This window comes from Rutilus rutilus (assembly GCF_951802725.1).
Source record: "Rutilus rutilus genome assembly, chromosome: 1".
Classification (NCBI taxonomy): Eukaryota; Metazoa; Chordata; class Actinopteri; order Cypriniformes; family Leuciscidae; genus Rutilus; species Rutilus rutilus.
This window is the reverse complement of record NC_140209.1, coordinates 7,357,753-7,382,950: the sequence shown is the minus strand read 5'-3', so window position 1 is coordinate 7,382,950 and position 25,198 is coordinate 7,357,753. Positions and strand designations below refer to the sequence as shown.

Here is a 25,198-nt window from a genome sequence, read left to right as displayed (position 1 = left end):
CTGACTTTAGCTAGCTTCTTTGCACAAAGAACAACATAGTGACGAAGCATGTTTCCGTTCAGGGCCACCGTAGAAACATGTCTATGTAAGGAGACCCGCGGTGTGTGATAGAAATGCTCATTCTAAGGTAATAAAAACATAACGGTTCATTATATAAAGTGTTTATACACCACTGAAAACATAGTTATGATATTGCATTTCGTTCAACAGATCCACTTAACACAACTAAACCATATTTTTTAGTTGCCATTTATACTTGACATCACCTTTATTCCTGTAGTATCACTGGCAAGTTTGAAATAAAACTTTTACCAGTATACCTATTATTATTTTACAAGAAGATTTTTCCTACATCATTTTTTTTTTAGAAAATTCCTACTATTAGAAACTTTGAAGTCAATAGCAATTAAACCACATTGATGAACTAAATTGCCTATACCTATATTTAAGTAATGTGGCCTATTCTTAAAATTAAAAGCCTACATTTTCTTATTAACTTGTATAGCAAATGACTTTGGATCATCTATTGCTGTACAAGCGGATCTTGACAACCCTTCCATTTTTGATAGCAATATTCTACCAACAAGTCAAAGATAAATCTCTAAATAACTAATCATTACATTTCTTTTGTAGCCTAGGCCTACATTATCAATGAATGGGATTTTTTTTTAATTTTTTTTTTTACATATTTTGATCCCCCAAAAAAATAATTTTAAAGGGAACAATCACATTTGTTAACATTTTATGATTAAGCCAGACTATGACGAAAACATATTTTCTCCGTCTCTCTTCACAAAAACTGCTCTCGATCATCTGCTCCACACTCCAGTCCAGTGGTGGTAGTAATGCACCCTTAAGCTGGCCCATAGTCAAATCAAAAGAAGAAGAGCCTTAGCTCCCCCTATGCTTCCACTTTGTGCTTGCAATGCTATATGCTAGTCCTTTCGTCGTTTCATCGAAAAGGAAACGGGGTCCGTTCGTACAGCACGGCAATTCTGAAGTATTTAAGCATTTTCTCCAAGGATATTTATTTTGTAAGGTAAGTTTAAAATGTTCTTCCCCTAACGCTTATGTTGACTTGTGTAATGGTAATGATATTTGAGATAGATTTTATGATGATAGATGAAGAGGGAAAATTTCAGTGTCACAACGTTTCAGTGACACTGGAAATGTTCTTCTCATAAAGTTCGAGCTGTCTTTACGTGTGTTCACATTAACGTTTACAATTTCTCTACGTGGGAAATCTGAAAACTGAGATAGGCCTATTCGAGGAAGACGGTTGTTTTTAATTTTCTTACGCTTCTTTTATTTTAAATAGGTCGTTATTCCACATTCATCGTGCAAATGAAGGTTAATTTGGGAGAGCATGCTAGCCTAGCATCCTAATATGCTGAGAAAATCGGGGAAACAACCAAGATTGTCATCGGACATGTGGAACGGTGGGTATGGTTACATTCACTGATCTTCGTCAAACTGGATGAATCCAACCTGGTTGCTGATTCAGAAAGTTCTGCATTCTTTGTGTTCATTTTATTCTGAATATGATCTGAAACAGAGGCTTTATGGGAGAAAGTATACTCCGAACCAGGCCCGCCCACAGAAATAACTGGGCCCCTGAAAAGGTCCAGTGAATGGGCCCTCCCCAAATCTGCTATAGGCTACTCATATAATGCGTGTTCTCTCTCTCTCTCTCCTACATTAACACATACATTTAACTGAGAGACTCAGGAGGGGTGTGTATGCAGCAACAATTTTGCCCCCCCACCCCCCAAAAAGAAAAAAACAACAAATAAATAAGTGTGCCATGTAATGAGTGAGTAGGAACGAGTGAGATTTAATAGATGAAATAAGTAAAAAAAAAAAAAAAAAAAGTAATTTATTAATATAATTGAACTATACTCCACAGTGATGAATATAAATAAATAAATAAATAAATATATATATATATATATATATATATATATATATATATATATATATATATATATATATAACATTAAAGATGTGATTGGGCCAGCCCAGTGACCAGGGCCTGAAGTTAACTTTTTTGACCACCAGCCACCAGTGACGTGCGGTCTGGGTAGGCAAACTAGGCACTGCCTACCCTGCCAAAATTAAAAAAAAAAATGTTTTTATTAAATAATAAACTTGTATTTTTATTTTTACTGTTTATTCTTGTGATTTATATATGCAATATGTGTGTTATTCCAATTATTTAGACGTTATGATGACAAATGTAGCAGTTACGCATAATCAAATAAAAACAAATCGTAGAATAAGCAGTGCTTTTACTGTCCATTCATTGCAGACGGCAAGCGAAAAACCCGTGTTGCGCATGCGCACTTCGATCCTGTATTCTTTAACATGTACGTCAAAAAGCACAACTCTGCTGTGCCTTTGGACGTAAATATGGTATGCCCGTAACATCTCCGTAACATATCAGACATGGACCAATTAAAATCGAGATATTACTCGACATTTGCGCAGCTAACGTCATTAACGTTACACCACAGCTAGCCTACATGCCTAATCCCCGCGCCAAATTCAAAGCCAAAATGACAGCACCGGCTGTCATCACAAGAGTTAAAAAAAATTAAATTGAGAGCCAGAGACTTTGCAAACTGAAGGCCGGTAAAGACGAGTTTTACAAAGCTGTGATCGACGTCTTCACGAGGAAAGAGCGGCGGATGAATTTTATGTAGGCTGCAAATAATCTACCGATTGGTGAGTCAAAAACTATTTTGGGCTTAATATTGAATTGATAAATATGGTTGAATTAATGCAAGCCATTATGCCTTCATATTCAATTGAGCAGTGTGTGGTTTTACTTTTGGCTGCTGTGCAACAATAAGGATTAAGAATGGTTGCATTCTAATGCTGGAGCGGACATGTTACCGGTGTGTGTGCCTGTGTGCCGCGATTGTGTGTGTGCGACGTGCGTGTGTGTGTGTGTGTGTGAGAGAGAGAGAGAGAGAGAGAGAGAGAGAGAGAGAGAGAGAGAGAGAGAGAGAGAGAGAGAGAGAGAGAGAGAGAGAGAGAGAGAGAGAGAGAGAGAGAGAGAGAGAGAGAGAGAGAGAGAGAGAGAGAGAGAGAGAGAGAGAGAGAGAGAGAGAGAAAATACACGATATACATCCTGATTTGTACATTTCTTGATATGCCGCGCTTGTGCGTAACGTTTACTGTTATTATGTATTATTAGCCTAAACAATAAATCAAATCTGGCTTTCATAACTCAGTGCCTACTACTGCCTAGCCTCATTAAGACATCACCGCACGTCACTGCCAGCCACTGTGGCACGCAGGGGGCGCGATGCGCCCTCATTGGTTCGTACGTCTCGGCTACCTCGCCATAGGTTGTTGCAGTTGCTGCAGTTGCTGTATAGCAGCCAATAAGCGCGTGAGCTGTCCCGCTTAGGTCTGCTGTTGCTGCAGCACTGCGTTTTACATTAAAGAAAAATGAAAGGATAATTTTTGGCTTCAATATTCTTGAGAAAAGTAGTTTTCCCATAGCGTAAGCTTACGCAATACTCGTTCCCTCATCTCAGGCGAGTCGTTCAGAGTGTTGCAGCTGACTGGATAGAGCGTCCAGCAAAGCATCAGTAGGTTTTCAGTCTGATCATGGCCATTTGACTGGTTTAATTGGGATAAATTCTCTAAAACACCAATCATGCAAAATAACATAATCATATCAACAGATGCATACTAAATGAGCTAGAGAGGCAGAAACCCAAAAACACAAAACTGCCAAAAGTCAATGGTTTCTGAAACTTGCCAAAGGCAGACTTTCAGACAACTAGCCAGCCACTGACAGGTCACGTGACATGCCAGTGGCGGCTCCTGCCAGCCAGCTGAAGATTGAACCCCCACTCTGCTGTTTTTATTTTGCATTGGCAGTTATAGGGTTAATTCAGTGATTTCGGGAAAGGCCGGTAGAGAGAAACGAGCGAGTGAGTTTGACTTTTGTGTTAGTTGATCTTGCGTTCTGATTATAAATTCAGAACCGGATCCTCCCTTGTCTTGTTGTTCAAGGGTTATAATAGTCCCTTGTCAGACGTTACAATAGTATGAATGTTTGAGAAAAACATTTGATCATACATTTAAAAGAACAATTAAGAAAATCATATTCACCATGGAAAAAACAGTGTAAAAAAATCTTTAGCATTATTTTCTTTGTTATTAAAAATTAAGAACAAAGATGCACATTACACATACACATCTTAATATACAAATGAAATAAACAGTGCTTTATTTTTCAGCTACAGTAGGTGCATTTAACAGCATTGAAGAAAGTAATTAAATGAACAAATATGAAAATAAAACAACAAGCTTCACTGTATAAATTAAACATTGATTCTTATTAATTATACATGATTCTTATTATTTGGTTAGCCACATTTTTCAAAATATCTTCTTTTGTGTTCAGCATTAATACAGGTTTGGAACAACATAAGAGTGAGTAAATAATGACAGAATTTTATGACATGTTTACCCGGCAAGGCTGTAAAGCACATGCAAATAATGAACTTTAGTGAACTGCAGTGTCCCGTTCCTCGGCATTAACATTTGTTGTGAATATACGCCGCATTGTCTATGTTGAGACGAGGTGCCAGAACTGCAAACTGATAGACTGCACGATACTACGATTTTTCTTCAAAAGCAGATCGTAGAGAGTTTGCATGTGTAATATTTTTCTGTCAACTCTGTATCTTTCGTGATCGATATTGCACGTTTGTCAATGGAGCGAGTTCAGACCATAGCCTACTAAATGTTCTGACCGCGTTTGTGCAGGACAAAGCTCTGAGGACATCAGAAGTTACAGGGACTGATTGAAGCTGTACAAAGTACACAGGCTACACTGTAATTTCAATTTCAATGGACAGTAAAACAAAGGCAGAACACTGTACAATCTGGTAGGTAGCATTATTTGATAGAACATCGGCACAGTAACTTCATATTGACGCATGGCTAAACAAAGGCAGAGTACCGTAACTCAATATGAGCAATCCAATACGTACAGTACAATCATAACATAGTACAGATATTATCTTAAAGGACAAGTTCGGTATTTTACACTTAAAGCCCTGTTTACAGATCGTTTCTGATGAAATAGAACGGTTAAGATTAAAATTTGGACACATGCTCCTGTCCTGAGAATTTTAGGTTTATTTCGCTTTCCCTAAAACCTCTAGAATGGGTGTATAGGTGCACTCGAACAATCCTTCATAAAACGCATTAAACTTTCGTTTACAAAGACGTGAAACTCACCGAGTGGTCAGGGGTGTTCACTGATATGCTCACACAAAAATCGCTGCAAAAGATGCTTTCCAACAGGTTTTATCGTAGTTTTTGTCCAACTCCATTGAGTTGTATTGAAAGAGCTGTGTGAGGTACGGTATTACTCCGCCGCTTCTTCTTCTGCTTCTTCTGTGTATTCAATGAAATGCCAGCGGTTTGCTTGCAATTGGCAAAGGTGCATTATCGCCACCAACTGGGCTGGAGTAGGGCTGGGTGATAAAACGATAACGATATGTATCGCGATTGACACGTAATCAATATCAATAAAAAATGCGTTCAATAAAACGTTCGATATTTATTTTTTTCCTTCGTCGGAAGAAATCAAAGGTTGCGAAGCACGTTTGGTTGCATGAACAAATGTACTCACTCTCTAGTAACATAGCAACATACTGGGTGACACGCTAACAGCCTGTCATGTAAAGGGGGTCGCACCGCGTCGCGTCTAGGACAACTCAAGGTCCGCACACCGGACGCGCACTTTCTCAGTTTATAGCGCCAAGTCTTAAAACACATCAGTGTAAACACTAGGGGTGGGGGAAAAAATTGATACTGCATAGTATCGCGATATTTTCTGTGGCAATACTGTATCGATACACGGGCGCCAAGTATCGATCTTTTATTATTTAAATTACACATGAGAATTTAACTTTGGTAGTAGAATGCTAAAAATCAATTGCTCATTCAGTCCACTAGATGGTGCTGTTTGTTTTCTGGTGAGGTCAGCGGGGTGACTGTCGGGTTGACTGTCAGCGTGCAGGAGGACGTAGATAAAATAAACATGGCAGCATCAGAGAAAGAAAAAAAGAAGAACGCATCCTATATTCGTGGCGATGCGCCACAGAATCAACACCGGCCACATAATGCGTTTCGTTATAAAAAAAATTTTTACGCAATTTAAAACACGCAGCATATTCATTCAGCGGCATTTTCTTTCCCTGCTCTCCTCCGTCTCTCTGTCACTCACGCGTCTCTCTCACAAGCAATTTTTTGTCTCGCCAAAGCCTTATTTGATCGGTGAGTGATGTACATGACTGCTGCGCTTGCGATAATGCGCATATTACTGAAAACGAGCAGAGAGAGAGCGCACACGTCTTCAAACTGTCTTGCTCTCTCTCACTCTCGCTCCCTCGCGCATATTAATCAAAATCCAATTGAGAATTGACACGATGGTAAAAGATCGGAAGACCGAAGTTTCTCGTGCAGCATTCGGGTATTTTTTCCCTGAATTACTGCTGGGTGTTGTGCAAAAAAAAAGAAGAAAAACTTTTACGTTGCCTTATCTTCTCTGAAAAGCGTTCCGCACATTCAGCTGACATGAAAAACACTTTCAATAAACAAAACAAAATCCAATGATGAAATGTTTTCTGTGTTGACAAATCTTGTGCGATGTCCTGACTGCCGGGATAATCACACGCGTTGTACAAGTCCGCCAATGACACGTCTGATTCACGAACTACTCCTTTGAACCGATTCAACCAAAACAATCTTTTAGTTTAGACTGTTTGCGGTAAATGCAGTTGGGTTGTCGAGGTCAAAACTAAAAAGATGTGAATCAAATAAACTTACTAGAAATAATGTTATGTCATTGTTTTACTCTTACACTGAATGTTTGGATTTTGTGAAGGTGTGAATCATTTTTGATTAATATTTAATATAATAAAGTTCTTCTGTGTAACAGATTATTAACGCAGATTATTAACGGAGATTATTAAAATTGATGTGACATGAACAAACAGATGTTGACAGTTTTCCTTTGCGGACATAATTTGAATTTGGAAAAAGGTAATAAATTGCAATATTTTGCAGAATATCGCAATATGTTTAAAATCGCAATAATAGCGTATCGTGACCCAAGTATCGGGATAATATTGTATTGTGGTGCCTCTGGTGATTCCCACCCCTAGTAACACACACACACACCGGCGGCGCAATACGGCGTCTGTCCGCTCACCCAGCAACGGCTCAGGACCGTGTTTAAAATCCTGCCGCGCCACAGAGCGCCATTTACATAGTTTTATATTAAATTGACATTATAATACATAGCTGCCAACTCTCACGCATTCACCGTGAGAATCACGCAATTTACACTTTTCACACGCTCCACACATCCATTTTCTCAAGCACAGAAAATCGCGAAGCAAAGAGGATACGGAGACCGACATACAAGACAGAGCAGGTTATATATATAAAAATCTCAGCTCTCAGATTCTGTAACTTTTATTACGAAATTCAAACAATAAATACCGTTTTGGCGCTTGTAAATGTGACGCGACAGATCCTTAGCGGCACGTGAACAGATCATCTCTAGCAGTAGCCTAAGTTAACGATAAATAAACAGAACACGAATGAACACTGTTGAAAGATACAGTACAACTTACCGAAATGTCTATTCCTCATACATAATATCGACCAATCGATCAAACAAAGGGGTCAATAATACAGCTGGAGAACAATTATGTCACATAACATTTACCTCAGGAAATAATGACCATAATAGGCTATAGCACCTTAGTTGGCTAGAAAATTGCGCTACATTTGTGTTATATATTACATATTTATAATATTTTTACTTGTATCATTAAATAAAGTTATTATAATAAAAAAACGCATTATATTTAATTTGAGTTATTTTTAACCTTACATACTGCCAGCACATCTCTGTATGTTTACAGCATTAGGTGAGTTGTTTTTTTCTTGAGAAAAATGAATGCCTATCTTGTGTAGCCTACCTATTTATCCAAATGAGTCAATATTAAATCAAATCACAATAATTGAATTGAAATAATAAAAAAGCATAGCATACCAGAAATTGTAGGCTAGCATGTAAACATTGTAACATGTTGTCACTAAATGTAATAAAATTCAGTTTAGTTACAAACATGTTTTGACAATCACAATTAGGGCTGCACGATATTGGGAAAAAAAATACATTGCAATATTTTTTTCCCAACGATATATATCGCGATATTGCGAGCATTCCATGTTATTACCATTCCATGTTATTAATAATTTCACTAATAAGCAAGCTTCATTACAAGTAACAAAAAGGCCACTTAATATTTTATTCCAGAAACATATTTCTCTCAGAATTCGGTGAACGTTCTACACAGGACCTAACGTTCTTCAGGTTCTAGGACCCGAAAAATTATGTTTTCTGTGCTGATTCAGTGACGCGTTCATGTAAACGGCACCTAGAACCAGCAAAAGTAATGATTAATAATATGTCAAATATTACAGTGAGTCATTTTAATTGTTTATTAATAAACAAGTGTTTTCTGTAAAGATTAAGTTGACAATACTGACTCGCGATCTTCGCAGCAGTGATCGGGAGAAATGCACTTTTCATACAGATTCATTTTTTTTTAATGGTTCTTCTGTAGATAATAGTTATATTTCTATTTTTTTATTATTATTGTTATTTTTAGGTGTGTGAGGCGAGTAGGCTACCTTTTATGCTGAGTTTCGGTTCATGGATGACAGCTTAATCTCCAGTTCAGGCGCTGGCTGCTATATTTAATTTTTAGGCCAGGCCCTATTTATTAAATCCAGAAAATTGGATAATGAAATACTGATTAAAATTAAGATACAATTAATACAAAACGAAATTCGTTTTAAAGAAAGGCTTTGTGCTTTCTGTTTGAGGTCTCTGTGAAAGTTTTAAAGCCGTCTTTTAGTGCGGCTTTCATAACGGTCGCGTGACGCGTCCATAATGTTACGTAACATTGTTTTTTCCTCATAAATGCGAACACAAAACGATTTTTAAAAAAAGACAACCATCCACATCTTTATAACACTCCAGCAAAGTAGCCTACCTCTTTTTGGTCAACATCCTCCTTTTTGTAGACGAAATAGGCTAGTCCCAAATAGCTGATTTGATTTTGTTGCGGAGGATCCTCTTCGTCGCGCATTTTTAGCTATAGGATTGCCAGTGAATGTTGGCTGTTGGCTGTGAGCGCGGCAGAGCAAACAATCACTGTGCAGGCACGCGGAACGCGCATGTCACCCCAGCAAAAAGCCATACAACAAACTCGTGTTTACTGTGTGCTACCGTTCTCTTACACTATGGGTGCTACTAACGTTACCCTTCGCATCGCATGTTCCGGCGATGTGACTATCGCTCATTTGCACATCGCGATGTCGATGTTAAAACAGAATATCGTTCAGCCCTAATCACAATACACTTATTGTGATGCAATATAATTTTTGTTTACATCCCCCTTTAATATAAAACATGTTTAAATGTAATATATTTGTCTCCTGGTCATTTAAATTGGTCATAAAAAAATCAATAATTATCGATATCGACCGATATGAAACACTTATATCGTGATATAGTTTTCAGCTATATCGCCCAGCCCTAGGCTGGAGTGTCTATTATTCAAGCTCTCAACGGAAGAATCTACGGGTGTGAGACGTTTGGAAAAATAGATCCACAGTTTTACAACGAATGGTAAAACACCTGTTGGAAAGCATCTTTTGCAGCGATTTTAGTGTGAGCATATCAGTGAACACCCCTGACCACTCGGTGAGTTTCACGTCTTTGTAAACGAAAGTTTAATGTGTTTTATGAAGGATTGTTCGAGTGCACCTATGCAGCCATTCTAGAGGTTTTAGGGAAAGCGAAATAAACCTAAAATTCTCGGGACAGCAGCATTTGTCCAAAATTTAATCTTAACCGTTCTATTTCATCAGAAACGATCTGTAAACAGGGCTTTAAGTGTAAAATACCGAACTTACCCTTTAATACCATAATGTCCTTAAAGGTGCTCTAAGTGATGTTGGGTGACGTCACTTCTTGTTGACGTTCGAAGTGTTGTCAAACAGAACGGAGGCTAGCTAGACCCTCCCTCCTCATCCGCGCACTACCTCCCAAACCCCACCCCCAAATAATTCTTGTCGGTTATTGGCTGGAACACTGTTTGTTGTGTTTTGTTTTTGTTGCCATTTGTGGAGCCTGTGGTGTCTAGAGAGACCGTGTTTTTTTACAGTGTGTTCAGGGGACAGACAGCTAGCGGATAGTGAGGAGATGACTGCTGTATGTGACAAAAAATGTTTTGGCCTAAAAAACGCATGACATCACTTAGAGCACCTTTAAACATAACAATATTGCTGGCCATAAACTAAGAAAGTGTGCGATACCTCGAGTTGTCCACTCTGCGCTTTTCGTCTGGTGTGCGACCCCCTTAAGCCCGTCACTCCCTACCTTGCTAGGTTACCAGAGAGTGAGTGCCTTGTTCATGCAACCAAACTTGCTTCGCAAGTTTCTGGTTTCTTCCGACGAAGGAAAAAAAAAATATTGAACACATTTTTTATTGATATCGATTACGTGTCTATCGCAATACATATCGTTATCATTTTATCGCCCAGCCTTAACCTGGACTCAGGGTGTGTATCTATACAGCTGCAATTCATACTAGCCCTGTATGAATTGATAGAATTATTTTATGGTGTGCTTCAGACTTATCCCTTAATAAAACATGAACAAATACATACAGTGAACTAGAGTATTTTTATTATCCGACATACATTTCACAGTAGTATATTAATTGAAAAAGAACTTCAAATGCAGCCACAAATCTGATACTGTTAACTGAAAAAGGTATTTTAGTTTTACAATATAACTGTATAAAAAACAGAGCAACAAATAAATCTAGGAATCTAAAAAAATATATATGAATAAGAAAATAATCTCTTTAAAACTCAGTAAAGACAGCAGGGTCGCGTCGCAGCTCCAGATGTCGGTAGTAAAGCTGATTGTTTGCACATCTTTTAGTTTACATGAAATGTGTTCACGCACTGTCTCGAATAGCTTAGGGAGCACTGTTTCAGAGATGTATCTGCGACCAGGCAAACTGTACCGGGGCTCCAAATGTTCAATTAAGCGGCAAAATCCAATGTTTTCGACGACTGACAGCGGCTGGTCATCCAGAACAATAAACTCAATAATTGTGTCGGTTATATTGCCAAACAGCGGACATACTGCTAGCGCGCGTTTTAGTTTCTTCTTCGCTGCTCTAAAAAGTAGTGGTTGCTTGTGGTAACAGCAATACAGCACAACTTCCTGTGTTGCCGCGGGCAACCACTGTTTAGAGCAGCGAAGAAGACTTGATCTCCGATTTGCATTGTTAAAGGAGAACTCCGGTCAATTTTAACATTGAGCTCATTTTTTTGTACATTTGGAGTGCTGTCAATACAGAGAACAACGACAAAAATCGGTGTTGCCTACACCGAGTTATTCTATTTTTAAAATGTGCACCCTGTTGACTTCAATGGGGCAAGTATTAAACCTGCTTTTTGCCTCTTAACATCCTTGATGTGTCATTGGTATTTATGCAAATTAGCACATCTGTAATTAGATTATGCACCATTTGTCTTGATGTAAGTAATCAACTCAGTAATTTTCATGGTGATATCTAAAGGTTACATTTTTACCCTATTCATGTGAGAAAAATAATGAAAAGGCGTATGAATAGGTATGAATAGTAAAATGCTTTCAAGTACATAACATATCTTTTTCTAGCACTATCATATATTTAAATGTTATTTTTATTGTGATGACCAAAACATTATTTTGTTCATCCTTCAAAGATTACCCCCATTTATAAAACTAAGTTTCTAGATGTAGGAAAAAACACTTATTTTAAAAAAAGACATTAAATTACCATTGTAACCGGTAGGTGGCTGCCACCTTTAATCGTTTTGCTTTTGAATTATTTCGACATTATGAATAAAATTGCTGCCCTCAGATGTTAACCTGGAGCCTTGCAAACTTAAAATAAAACTAAAATAAAATAAACCTTTGTTTAACTACAATGGGCTAATACATTTCATTTTTTTATAAGGAGCTGTTTTTGTTTTATATGCTGCTAAGAAGACACCCCCCGACACCGCTCCATCATTGTTCAAAATAAAAAAAATCATACTTTATAAGGTTAGTTTTAATTAATAAATTAAAAAATCAAGGGAATTTCTCTGGCATTTCTTTCTTTTTGCTGTATCAAAAATGTACCGAACTGAACCGTGCCACCACTGTATCGTATTGAACCAAACCGTGAATTTTGTGAACCGTTACACCCCTAATATATATATTTATATATACTATTTACTGAAGCGATCAAGTCACTCCTCGAAAAATTACTTTTCTGGCTGTGTGAACAGATATCCACAAACAGTATTTCATAGTAAACACCACTCTATACATTGTAATATTCATCATGTTAGTGTAAACACTCATACTAGCCTACTTTAATATCATGCTATGTTTTATATTAAAGAGCATAACGCATTTAAGTGTCACATGTATATTTATTTAGCATTTAAAGGTTGCCAACCTGTCTATAGTTCATATTTCAACATGTTTCCATCGATATCATACATTTTAGTCTAGCAACAGTTCAACTACAATGTAAAGTTTATGCAACAATATCACGCTAACTAATATAATTCAGAATACATTTCTTACCTTAAAATCTTTCTCATTTTCAAATCGCGTTCTTCTTTTGAAGTAAATCAAATGTAAGGTCACAGCGTGTCTTCCAAACTCAATGAAAATCAGAGGAATGATGAAGTTTGGTGCTTTGTTTTTGAGGTAATGAGGGCGTTTACAGGTTTGCGTTCACGTGGACGATTTGCATGTGAATCTCTTTTGCGCCCGTGGGTGTGGTCACATTAAAACTAATGAGCAAGCGTTTGAGAAACTGGAGATCTTGTTGGTTTCATACAAATTACTTAAACAGAGAATATTTGTTTTCGATTTGAATTAGATAATTTAAAAGTACACACTTAAATGATTATAAAGATATACTGCTCTTGTCTGTGTGAGAATTATTCGCTGAGTTTTGTTTCGGTTTATAGATGTGCTCAAAAAAAAAGTTCATGGAGACGGGGTGGCAGAACGCACACCCTATTTTTATTTCGATTTTAAGTGAACCCATAAAAAAGAAGACATTTAACCGTCATTTATTGTCATACAGGCTTAAGAAATATGAAAAAAATAAACTGAGTATTTTAAGTCTATTTTGCTGCTATGTGAAAAAAACCGAGGCAAACGCGCCGGCGCGTTTTTGGTCCCCAGAGGGTTAAGTTTGAATGTTCATTTAAAAGCAGCCCGCTTAACACTACAATTATTAAAATTCTCAATGTAATGTTCAGGTGCAGATTCCTAAATCATAGAATATCATTAGTTAGAGTGGTTGGCGGGTGGATGATTCATTTTTAACAGCAGATTCAGGTGAAGTTACAGCTGATCTGCACATACAGTGAGGAAAATAAGTATTTGAACACCCTGCTATTTTGCAAGTTCTCCCACTTAGAAATCATGGAGGGGTCTGAAATTGTCATTGTAGGTGCATGTCCACTGTGAGAGACATAATCTAAATAAAAAAAATCCAGAAATCACAATGTATGATTTTTTTTAAACTATTTATTTGTATGATACAGCTGCAAATAAGTATTTGAACACCTGAGAAAATCAATGTTAATATTTGGTACAGTAGCCTTTGTTTGCAATTACAGAGGTCAAACGTTTCCTGTAGTTTTTCACCAGGTTTGCACACACTGCAGGAGGGATTTTGGCCCACTCCTCCACACAGATCTTCTCTAGATCAGTCAGGTTTCTGGGCTGTCGCTGAGAAACACGGAGTTTGAGCTCCCTCCAAAGATTCTCTATTGGGTTTAGGTCTGGAGACTGGCTAGGCCACGCCAGAACCTTGATATGCTTCTTACAGAGCCACTCCTTGGTTATCCTGGCTGTGTGCTTCGGGTCATTGTCATGTTGGAAGACCCAGCCTCGACCCATCTTCAATGCTCTAACTGAGGGAAGGAGGTTGTTCCCCAAAATCTCGCAATACATGGCCCCGGTCATCCTCTCCTTAATACAGTGCAGTCGCCCTGTCCCATGTGCAGAAAAACGCCCCCAAAGCATGATGCTACCACCCCCATGCTTCACAGTAGGGATGGTGTTCTTGGGATGGTACTCATCATTCTTCTTCCTCCAAACACGTTTAGTGGAATTATGACCAAAAAGTTCTATTTTGGTCTCATCTGACCACATGACTTTCTCCCATGACTCCTCTGGATCATCCAAATGGTCATTGGCAAACTTAAGACGGGCCTTGACATGTGCTGGTTTAAGCAGGGGAACCTTCCGTGCCATGCATGATTTCAAACCATGACGTCTTAGTGTATTACCAACAGTAACCTTGGAAACGGTGGTCCCAGCTCTTTTCAGGTCATTGACCAGCTCCTCCCATGTAGTTCTGGGCTGATTTCTCACCTTTCTTAGGATCATTGAGACCCCACGAGGTGAGATCTTGCATGGAGCCCCAGTCCGAGGGAGATTGACAGTCATGTTTAGCTTCCTCCATTTTCTAATGATTGCTCCAACAGTGAACCTTTTTTCACCAAGCTGCTTGGCAATTTCCCCATAGCCCTTTCCAGCCTTGTGGAGGTGTACAATTTTGTCTCTAGTGTCTTTGGACAGCTCTTTGGTCTTGGCCATGTTAGTAGTTGGATTCTTACTGATTGTATGGGGTGGACAGGTGTCTTTATGCAGCTAACGACCTCAAACAGGTGCATCTAATTTAGGATAATAAATGGAGTGGAGGTGGACATTTTAAAGGCAGACTAACAGGTCTTTGAGGGTCAGAATTCTAGCTGATAGACAGGTGTTCAAATACTTATTTGCAGCTGTATCATACAAATAAATAGTTAAAAAATCATATATTGTGATTTCTGGATTTTTTTTTTTAGATTATGTCTCTCACAGTGGACATGCACCTACGATGACAATTTCAGACCCCTCCATGATTTCCAAGTGGGAGAACTTGCAAAATAGCAGGGTGTTCAAATACTTATTTTCCTCACTGTATGTAGTACACAAGCCCTAGAACCTCCTTTAAAGTTTAGGTACAAGTCAAAACACAGACTTTTTCTTTGTTCAATTTGCACACTGAACATGGGTTGGAGCTCTTCATTTGAACTATTAAAGTGCACCAGATTAATGAATTTATCTTTAAAATGTACAAAATTTCCCCGGACCCACCTTGCAGGACCAAGGTCCAACCACCACAATTTCACAAAATCCTGTGGGAGAAACAGTATATGATAGTGTCCTCAAAATAACAATCTGATTACCTTATTGTTCAAATACCTAAAATATGTGCTTGTAAAAAGTGTTTTCTCCAGCCAGGATCAGGATTTTACCACCTCTGCCTCATTTTGAGCCAGGAAAAACTGTGTGTTCATTTTTGTCTTGCAGCACGTTTTGCCTTTAGGCCACATCTTAAAAATGGCAGAAGGGATGGCAGGTCTGAATTTGGTGTTACTGGGAAAAACAGGAATTGGCAAAAGTTCATCAGGAAACACAATACTGGGACGAGAAGCTTTCACATCAAAGAAAAGCTCCACTTCTGTCACACAAACTGTTGCTGTTCAATCTGGGATTGTCTGTAGACGACGCGTCACTGTTTATGACACACCAGGATTATTCAACACACACATGAGTGACGAAGAGATTCAGCAGATGATAAATGAATATGTTCTTCAGAGATGTGAATCAGGTCCCTGTGTGTTTCTGCTGGTCATCAAACCTGACAGATTCACTGGAAAAGAGAGAAAAACTGTAGAGAAGATTGAGGAGCTGCTGGGAGAAGAGCGCTTGAAGAAAACCTGGATTCTCTTCACCAAAGGAGACGAACTGGAGGAGGAAAACATGACAATTGATGAATTCATTAATCTGTCTGAACCATTGAAGAAACTCGTTCAGAAATATGATCAGAGATACCATGTGTTCAACAACAAGACAAAAGGACCAAGTGACCAAGCAAGACTTCTTGTAAACATTATCCAGAGATCTTTGGGGTTAAAGGGTGAGTGTTATTGTACTTTTTTTTTTTTTTTTTTATAGTGGATCACGTTGAAGACGAACTGCATTTTTTTTCCACTGAATGTCTCTTGAGTTTAATATGCAAGTAGACCACTACAAGCCAAACTTGCAGTTAGGGACCGTTCGGTATTTATGGAAGGGGCCACCGGAGGAAAATAGGGGAGGGTCATGTCTTTTTATTCTTTGTTGAGGGGAGGGTCATCCAACTTTTATATTCATGAAAACAGCAACATTTCAAAGTGGCTTGTTTGGTGCTATTTTTTTCCATTTATTCCATTTTGATCTCGCGTTATCAGCCCCCCTTCGATATCAGATGGGTCTGACCCAACAAAAATCCGGTTTGGCGCTGTTTGACAGTGCGCGTGCACTTCAGTTCACGCTTAGAAAAAGTGCATCATGTCAGAACAGTATGCCAAAGAAATGTTTACCCAGCAAAGCTTTAAAGCACGAGCAAATAATGAACTTTTGTGATTGCGAATAAGTGCACTGTGTCCTGTGAGTGTAACTCTACCGCTGCATTAACATGTGATGTGAATGTACGTTGAGTTTTACAGTATTGGGACTGAGGCGCCAGAACTGCAGCTGATAGAGTGTGCGCTGTAGCGCGATATTATTTAGTTTCCATTCTTATTTTGTTTCCACGATGTGTAAGATGTAGGGCTACCACATCTTTAAATTACTATTAGTATTATTTAAGCTAACATAATAAAATATGTACACCTGCTACACCACAAAAACTAGTTGAGGATAAATTCGTTAAAATTGGGCGATTCCAGTGTTATGGACGTGACATTTGCAGTCAAAACTTGAAATATAAATTCTCAGAAAATGCATTTAATACCAATATTTTGAAACGTCTGAAAGGAGTCAAGACATTAGAAAAATATCAGTCTACTACACATGCGTTTTATATTTAATATGAGGGAAATACACGTGACACGACACAAAAAATCTTTAACTTTTAGGTGGCAAAATATTTTTTTAGTAATTCTATAAATTACACTGTGCAAACCAAAAGATATATACCCACCGGATGAATAAAGATCGGCCTCCACAGAACATAAAATAGGTATTATTTTTATTTTATTTTTCGTGTTCGCATTTATGTAAAAAAAAGAAGAAAAAAAAGCCAATGTTACGGGCATGACAGTTCTCCATTACGGACACGACTGCTCTGAAAGCGACTTTAAAAAAATCACAGAGACCTCAAACAGAAAGCACAAAGCCTGTCTTTAAAGTGAATTTCGTTTTTTTTATTAATTGTATCTTAATTTTAATCAATGTTTCATCTGGATTTAATAAATAAGAAGTAAATATAGTAGAAAATAGATAATCATGACACGGAGGCGTAAGGTAGGCTATGCTACTTGCCTCACAGACCTGAGAAATATATAGAAAGCTTGAAATGTCTACTTTTAAACAGAACAATTCAAAACGATGGAAAACAGACTGCTTTCTGCTTATGAAATGTGCATTTCTCTCTGGCGCGTTCTGAGAAGATCGCGACGCATCGTCAACTTCATCTTTGCAGTCAACACAGAAAACACTTGTTTATTAATAAACAATTAAAATGTCTCCTTGGCTTGCTATATTTGACATATTAATAAATATTACTTTTGCCGGTTCTTTGTGACAGCTTTTAGATGCTTTGTTGGCCACATCGCATCAGCACCGAAAACATGATTTTTTTTTTTAAAATCTAAAATCAAAATCGTGATACGAACCGAATCGTAGGTTTGGTCTATCGTTACAGCCCTAGTAAGATGAGAAAGCAAGAGTTTATGGTTTAAAAAACAAAAAAACAATGGCTATCTGAACATCTTTGCCAAGCGCAAACCAGTACAGAAGTAGGCTAATCAATAAATTATCGGGGAGGGTCATGCCTTTTTTCACAATCATTTTGGAGGGTCATAGAAAAATGTATTGCTGGCGAAGGGAGGGTCATGTCTTTTTTGACAACAGATCTCAAAACTCCTCCGGTGGCCCCTTAAATAAAAAAAACGAACAGTCCCTTATTTAAATTAAGAACATCATGTGTTTGCATAATATAGTGAGTGAATTATGTGTTGAGATAAATAGGTTGTTATTTGCGTAAAAAGTGTTATTGATCACGCAAAAATGTGATCTTTAGATGCATTTCAAGTTTATTCACTTTTATTCTTTTCTGTTTTTGTCCTGAACCAGACACTCCAGTCTCCAGTCTCTCATCCAGACGGATTGTTCTTCTGGGTCAAACTGGTGCTGGAATGAGTGCAGTTGGAAACACAATACTGGGACAGAGAGAGTTCAGTTCTCAGAGTTCTACTAGTTCAGTAACCAGAGTTTGTTCAGATGCTCACGCCACTGTTTCAGGCAGATCTGTGTCTGTAGTTGATACTCCTGGATTCTTTCACACTGAGATGAAACCTGAAGAGTTAGTGACAGAGATCATGAGAGGTGTTTATTTATCCAGTCCTGGACCGCACGCTTTTCTCTTTGTTCTCAGAGTAAATTACAGAGTCACTGATCAGGAGCTGCAGATTCCTCAGAAGATTGAGATGATGTTTGGTGAAGAAGTGTTAAAATACTCCATCATTCTCTTCACTCGTGGAGATCAGCTAGAAGAAGGAGAGACAGTAGAGGAACTCATTGAGGAGAACAGTAGATTAAGAGATCTAGTTGATCAGTGTGGAGGCAGATTTCACGTCTTCAACAATAGAGATATGAATAACAGAGAGCAGGTGAATGATCTACTGCAGAAGATTGACACAATGATAGAGCAGAATGGAGGAGGACACTACAGTAATCAGATGTTTGAAGATGCTTAGAGATTCAGACGAGAGGAAGAAGAGAGAAAACAAAAATACAACTGTGTCTGTAGTTGATACTCCTGGATTCTTCCATGAAAACCTGATGAGTTAATGACAGAGATATTCTCACTTCTGGTCTACATGCTCTTCTCTTTGTGAAGTGAGACAGAAGAGAAAACTATAGCAGTTCTGCATCATTCATCTGTTAGTGGAGCTGATGGTGCAGAAGATGCACTGGAGACAGAGACGAAGAGGACAGAAAACAGCAAGAGGACTAAGACCTGGTGAAAGTGAGAAAGCACACAGGACAGAAGAATATGAACACTGATGAACAAAAGAGAGTATCCAGAGACTGAAGAAAGAAGGACAGCACAGTAAGAGAAGCGTCTACACGTTTACTTAAACGTCTGATATCAGATAATCACTGCTGTGCTCCAGCTGGAGAACTCAATAAAACACTAATACAGCAGAACAGCTGGACATGAACATCTACATCCAGCTCATATATGACTCTGGATCAGTGGCAGTCAGGTAGAGAAATGTAGATTTGTTTATATTAAACTGAGTAATACTTTTTTACATTTGTTGCATAAAGTCAGTTGCTGAATCATCATTGACTGTCACTTGTGTTCACACAGAGCAGAACCTGCACATCTCTATCAGCGCTATTCAACACTTCAGCACATCTACACACTGTTTCAGCTGCATGATGATGATGATGAGGATGAGGATGATGATGAGGTGAGCTCTCACTACTTTTGCCCTTTTTTGATTTTCTGCTATAGTTAAAGCATTAACAACACTTAATTCTTAAAAGAGTAGTTCACTTTAGAATTACAATTTCCAGATAATTTCCTCTTCCCCATGTCATCCAAAATGTTCATGTCTTTCTTTCTTCAGTCAAAAGAATTGAAGGTTTTTGAGGAAAACCATTCCAGGATTTTTCTCCATATAGTGACTTCTACACGTCTCGACACGATCCCAGCCGAGGAATAAGAGACTTTTCTAGACAAAGCATCGGCCATTGAAAGGTCACGCGTGTTCGGGCTCATAAATGTAGGATAGTGTGAAAAACTCCTCCAACTTCAAAATCGACAGACATCGTTGTTTTACCTTTTTATGCATTTATTTATTTGTAAACTATTTATTTATTCGTTTCAGTTAGTCTTTGCACATTGGGTTTGTAAACACTAGTTCTGCTCTTCCACCTTGTCATCACGCGAGACGTGATTTATGTAATGTGTGTCGCATCACAGCTAGTGCAAGACGAGCATTTGTGGTTTGAAGTATATAAATGTTTATTTAGTTATAAATGTCCGCTGGTTTGTCTAGATGAGACTCTTATTCCTCGGCTGGATCGTGTCGAGACTTTGAAGCTGCACTGAAACTCACATCTGGACCTTTGACCCGTTGGACCCCATTGAAGACACTATATGGATCCTGGAGTGTTTTCCTCAAAAACCTTCATTTCTTTTCCACTGAAGAAAGAAAGAGATGAACATCTTGGATGACGTAAATTATCAGGAAATATTCATTCTGAAGTGAACTACTCCTTTAATATTAAGCAAACATTTACCAAAATACTTAAGTCTATTATACCTTCTCTACTTATGTTATATAACTGGTGTTGTTTGCTCCTCTTACTGTTGATTATGAGCTCATTTTATGATTAAATATCTAATGCATTTGCTTTATTAGAGCATACAAAGAACATTAATACAGAATGCTCATTTGCTTTAGTAAATCTTACTCAATTATTTCTAAAATCAGTGTAATTTATATTCCAGTAGAGCTCAGACACGCTGGAGATAAGAGAGGACAGCAGACTCATGCAGCTCAAACTAAATCAAGATGTGAGTTATTTATTTATTTATCATTATAATCTTTTTAAGTAAAACATTCTTAAACAGTTTTAGGATTTCTTCATAATTTCTTATCGTTAAAGCAACATAACCAGTCTGTTTTTATTGAATAAAACGAGATTTTGATGAATGATCTGATGGCCACAAGCATATTATTGCATGTTTAGCATGTATATGTTCACACTATTACCTAAATCCCATCTTTAACAGCAGATGCAACTCGTTGTGTTTTAGGGACTCGACAGTGAGATCTTCAAGACACATCATGAACTTTGTCTTCATCAGATTGAACAACTAATGAACAACAAGACCGTATTGTTCAGGATTTAGTCTTTTCATGAGTTCCTGTAACAAACAAAGCAGTCATTTCTTTCACTTAAATGTGTGTCAAATAAGTCTTTCGTCTGAATTGTTTTGTTTGTTCGTGTTAAGTGTTGTTCCTGGATTCAGTTCTGGATTGTTTTCTCAGTAGTTTGTGCTTTTGTTGACCTACTGTTGATCATATGTATAAAACTTCTCAGAAATTCTCTTAAGAATCATCTTAAGGTTTGATTTAAGCCCAGTGCACACTGCGATTTATTATCGTCCTTTACGATTGTTGCTTGTCAGACTGTACGAACATGATCATCGCTGTAAGATCTGTGGTCATTAATGTCAGACTGTACGACCACCAAGACGAGTTAAAAACGGATGAGTTTTACATCCCGTTCGGTGTCAAGAAATCTCTAACGTTAATTTTGGTCACGGCTTTTCAGACAATTTTCGATGACCATTTGACAGTCGTTGTAGCAGAAGTCACTGCAGGACTGATTCAAATCTTCTGACACTGACAATTTCATCCTGAGGTAAAATCTGATCTCAACGGTCATTAAACTGTCAAACTGACAATCAAATACTACAGATTTTATAGGATCAGAGGAATCTTTAGGATTTGCTAAGTTTGTCTCAGACGGCCAAATCATGGCCAAAATCACAGTGTGAACCCGGCTTTAAGTGTCAAAAAATCGTAGTAAAAAGTATGAGTTCTCTAGGTGTCGGAGACTTTTATAAAGAAGCTAAAAGCAACTTTCAGTAAGGGGTCGGCAATAGGCGGCCTGCTGCGGGTCAAAACTGGCCCGCCAGCAATATTTTCTGGCCCGCCAGATTATTTTGGAAGTCCGTTTTTTTTTTTTTTTTTTTTTTTTTTTTTTATCAGCCTATTTTTATTTTACAATAACGGTTTACAAATAGACCCCGCGTATCATTCATTCAATTCAAATTAAAACCCAAAATAAAAAAATTAAAAATGACTTGTTTTTCCATTATTTATTTCCTGAACTAAAATGAAAAAATGAATAACGACTCGTTTTCCGATTTTCTGATTGTGCGCTCAGATCAAAAATAGAAAAAATGAATAACAGGTTTAGACGAATTTGAATGTTTAATTTTAATTTAACACCTAGCAGACATATACCAATTAAATCGTTTTAAACAGATCAAGTACTATTGTGGTAACAGATTACAGCCATTTTAATAAGGGTGTGAAATCATGCTCTCCTGTCTCATTTGCTTACAGTCCGACTTTTGAACTTTTTTTCATTATTATTTATTCGGGTATTACACACTGATAAATAATATGTATTACCTGATAACAAATATTTGCACTAAATGCTGCACAAAAATCTTCCACTACTTGAGAAAAGCCGTGGCCGCGCCTACATCCCAGCAAACACAAAACGTTTTTACAACGTTTCACAACGTTGTTTTTTGGTTGCAATTAGGTAATGTTGCAGTGCAACGTTTTAAATACGTTTAAGAAACCACACCTAAAAAAAAAAATAATAATGTAACCAAAATAAAACGTTTTAGAAACGTTGTGAAAATACCAACCAGGTATGTTTTCTTTAGGTAGTCAAAAAACGTAAATATCACGTTCGTCTACTACGAAAACAAAACCAGACCAAAATGCAACTTTGGCGAGACGTTTTATTTAGGTGTTAAAATAACGTAGACTGCACGTTGAAATAGGTTTTAAAAGAAACGTCAAGACAGTATTAATACAACCATGCCAAATCTCCAATGGTGCGTTCTCCCAGCAAACACAAAACGTTTTTACAACGTTTCACAACGTTGTTTTTTGGTTGCAATTAGGTAATGTTGCAGTTTTAAAAACGTTTAAGAAATCACACCTAAAATAAAAAAAAAATAATGTAACCAAAATAAAACGTTTTAGAAACGTTGTGAAAATACCAACCAGGTATGTTTTCTTTAGGTAGTCAAAAAAACGTAAATATCACGTTCGTCTACTACGAAAACAAAACCAGACCAAAATGCAACTTTGGCGAGACGTTTTATTTAGGTGTTAAAAAAACGTAGTCTGCACGTTGAAATAGGTTTTAAAAGTAACGTCACGACAGTATTAATACAAACATGCCTCCAATGGTAGGCTACGTTCTGTTTGCAGTGTTCGAATTGTGTCAAAGCTCTTGGGGGTAAGAGCTTTTGTCCGGTTGGGCAAGTACAATTCTCTTTCACTTGTCTCTTAAAAAAACACGTACACACACGTGTCCCGGACAAGCGTTAATGCTGAAATTCTATTCAGATCTGTAAATTACCAAACAATCATAAAAGAAAGAATATTATCTTACCGTCGTCGTGAGGTGAAAATGAGGATTCACTCTGCCAGACTCTCGTGAAAGTGCTTATCTATAGCACGAAATTTATTTCTCGTACCATTTATTCGCAAAAAAAAAAGTTTTTGCGTGCATATGATACGCACTTTATGGCGTGTAATACACGTACTACACACCCCTAATCCTACTCAAGGGGTTTGCAGTGCGTATCATTTACACGCAAAAAACAACAAAAAAAAAACAACAACTGTTTTTGGCGTATAAATGGCACGATCAATAAAATGTATCTGTTTATAAATTTGAGCGTCTTTTCAGACGCAAATCTAATTTGAATTACTTTCTAATGGGAGCGGCAGCGCAATACTTTGATTAAAAATAAATATATTACCTAATAAATTATGTTTCTATTATTTTAGTTTTAATGAAAAACCAGGGGACCCCCCCATGTAATTTTTTTGGGCCTTAAAGGGATAGTTCACTTTGAAATTAATTTTTGATATGTTTTAGCTTACCTCAAGGGCATCCAAGATGTAGGTGTCTTTGTTTCCACAGTAGTTTCAATTTTGATATTTTTAGGTCAAACCGTTCATGTCTGTCAGTCATATAATGCAGGTCGATGGTCACTGTCTCAAAACACAAGCACAGAGTCCAAATTAAAACAATTCCCCATCGTCCAAATGAAACAATTCCCCATCATAAGTACACATTGATGGCCTAAGACACGAAACGAGCGGTTTGTGTGAGAAAACGAACAGTATTTATATTGTTGTTATCTCTTGAAAACAGCACACGTCCAAATGATCTGACGGCGCGGGCGGGTATAGATATATAGATGCCGCCTTGGCTACGGTTTCGTCCCAATGAACTGCAGTAGCGAAGGCGACATCTAGTGTATACATCTATACCCGCCTGCGGGCAGGTATAGATATATACACTAGATGTCGCTTGGCTACGGTTTCGTTCCAATGAACTGCAGTAGCCAAGGTGACGTCTAGTGTATATATCTATACCCGCCCGCGCCGTCAGATCATTTGGACGTGTGCTGTTTTCAAGAGATAACAACAATATAAATACTGTTCGTTTTCTCACACAAACCGCTCGTTTCGTGTCTTAGGCCATCAATGTGTACTTATGATGGGGAATTGTTTCATTTGGACGATGGGGAATTGTTTTCATTTGGACTTTGTGCATGCTCTTTGAGACAGTGACCGTAGACCTGCATTATATGACTGACAGACAAGAACGGTTTGACCTAAAAATATCAAAATTGAAACTACTGCGGAAACAAAGACACCTACATCTTGGATGCCCTTGAGGTAAGCTAAAACATATCAAAAATTAATTTCAAAGTGAACTATCCCTTTAAGGGGGGTCCCTTGATGCTTATGGGGGGTCCCAGACCCCCCCAGCCCCCCCTCAATTCGAACACTGTTGTGTATAAAATACATTTTAACATTAAAGCGATTCTTCATTGACCGAGTAGCCTAACACGAGACCGCTGTAGGCAGCCTGAATATCAAGTATCAAAAGGACTTAGAGGTGATATGTGAATGCTTACTCTCAGTCGTCTCTTCTCATTTAATAGCCTATAAATTTTCTGATAACATTTTTTACGCTAATCGTCACTGAACATGTCATATGCACTTTTGGAAAAATGTTAATGTCCTTGCATTCATGCAGCCTGAGGGTGACGCTGTAATGATGATTGACATACTTTATGAAAATATGTTCATAATTATATCATGTAGTTTTTGC

General features: G+C 37.8%; 1 protein-coding gene across 3 annotated transcripts; it reads left to right on the top strand.

The window, feature by feature from the left end:
- Positions 1 to 910: 910 nt before the first annotated feature.
- LOC311302792 (GTPase IMAP family member 8-like) lies at positions 911 to 23,607 on the top strand. 3 transcript variants are annotated; one of them, XM_084428851.1, is made up of 7 exons: positions 911 to 1,039; positions 1,319 to 1,439; positions 15,554 to 16,163; positions 18,365 to 19,500; positions 19,613 to 19,710; positions 20,757 to 20,822; positions 21,066 to 23,607. In XM_084428851.1, the coding sequence occupies exons 3-4, from the start codon at positions 15,584 to 15,586 to the stop codon at positions 18,985 to 18,987; spliced, it is 1,203 nt and encodes a 400-aa protein (XP_084284977.1). In that variant the 5' UTR covers positions 911 to 1,039; positions 1,319 to 1,439; positions 15,554 to 15,583; the 3' UTR covers positions 18,988 to 19,500; positions 19,613 to 19,710; positions 20,757 to 20,822; positions 21,066 to 23,607. The 3 variants fall into 3 exon arrangements, with proteins under 3 accessions (XP_084284977.1, XP_084284975.1, XP_084284976.1); XM_084428849.1 differs by having other exon boundaries at positions 19,608 to 19,710; XM_084428850.1 differs by having other exon boundaries at positions 19,608 to 19,710; positions 20,760 to 20,822; positions 21,066 to 21,998.
- The last annotated feature ends 1,591 nt before the right edge of the window (positions 23,608 to 25,198 follow it).

What these genes read in the sequence shown, in the direction of transcription:
- LOC311302792 (XM_084428851.1), top strand. Translation starts at nt 15,584, where the DNA reads ATGGCAGAAGGGATGGCAGGTCTGAATTTGGTGTTACTGGGAAAAACA. An exon ending in GAGATCTTTGGGGTTAAAGG is followed by an intron (nt 16,164 to 18,364) that starts GTGAGTGTTATT and finishes GTCCTGAACCAG; the next exon opens with ACACTCCAGTCTCCAGTCTC.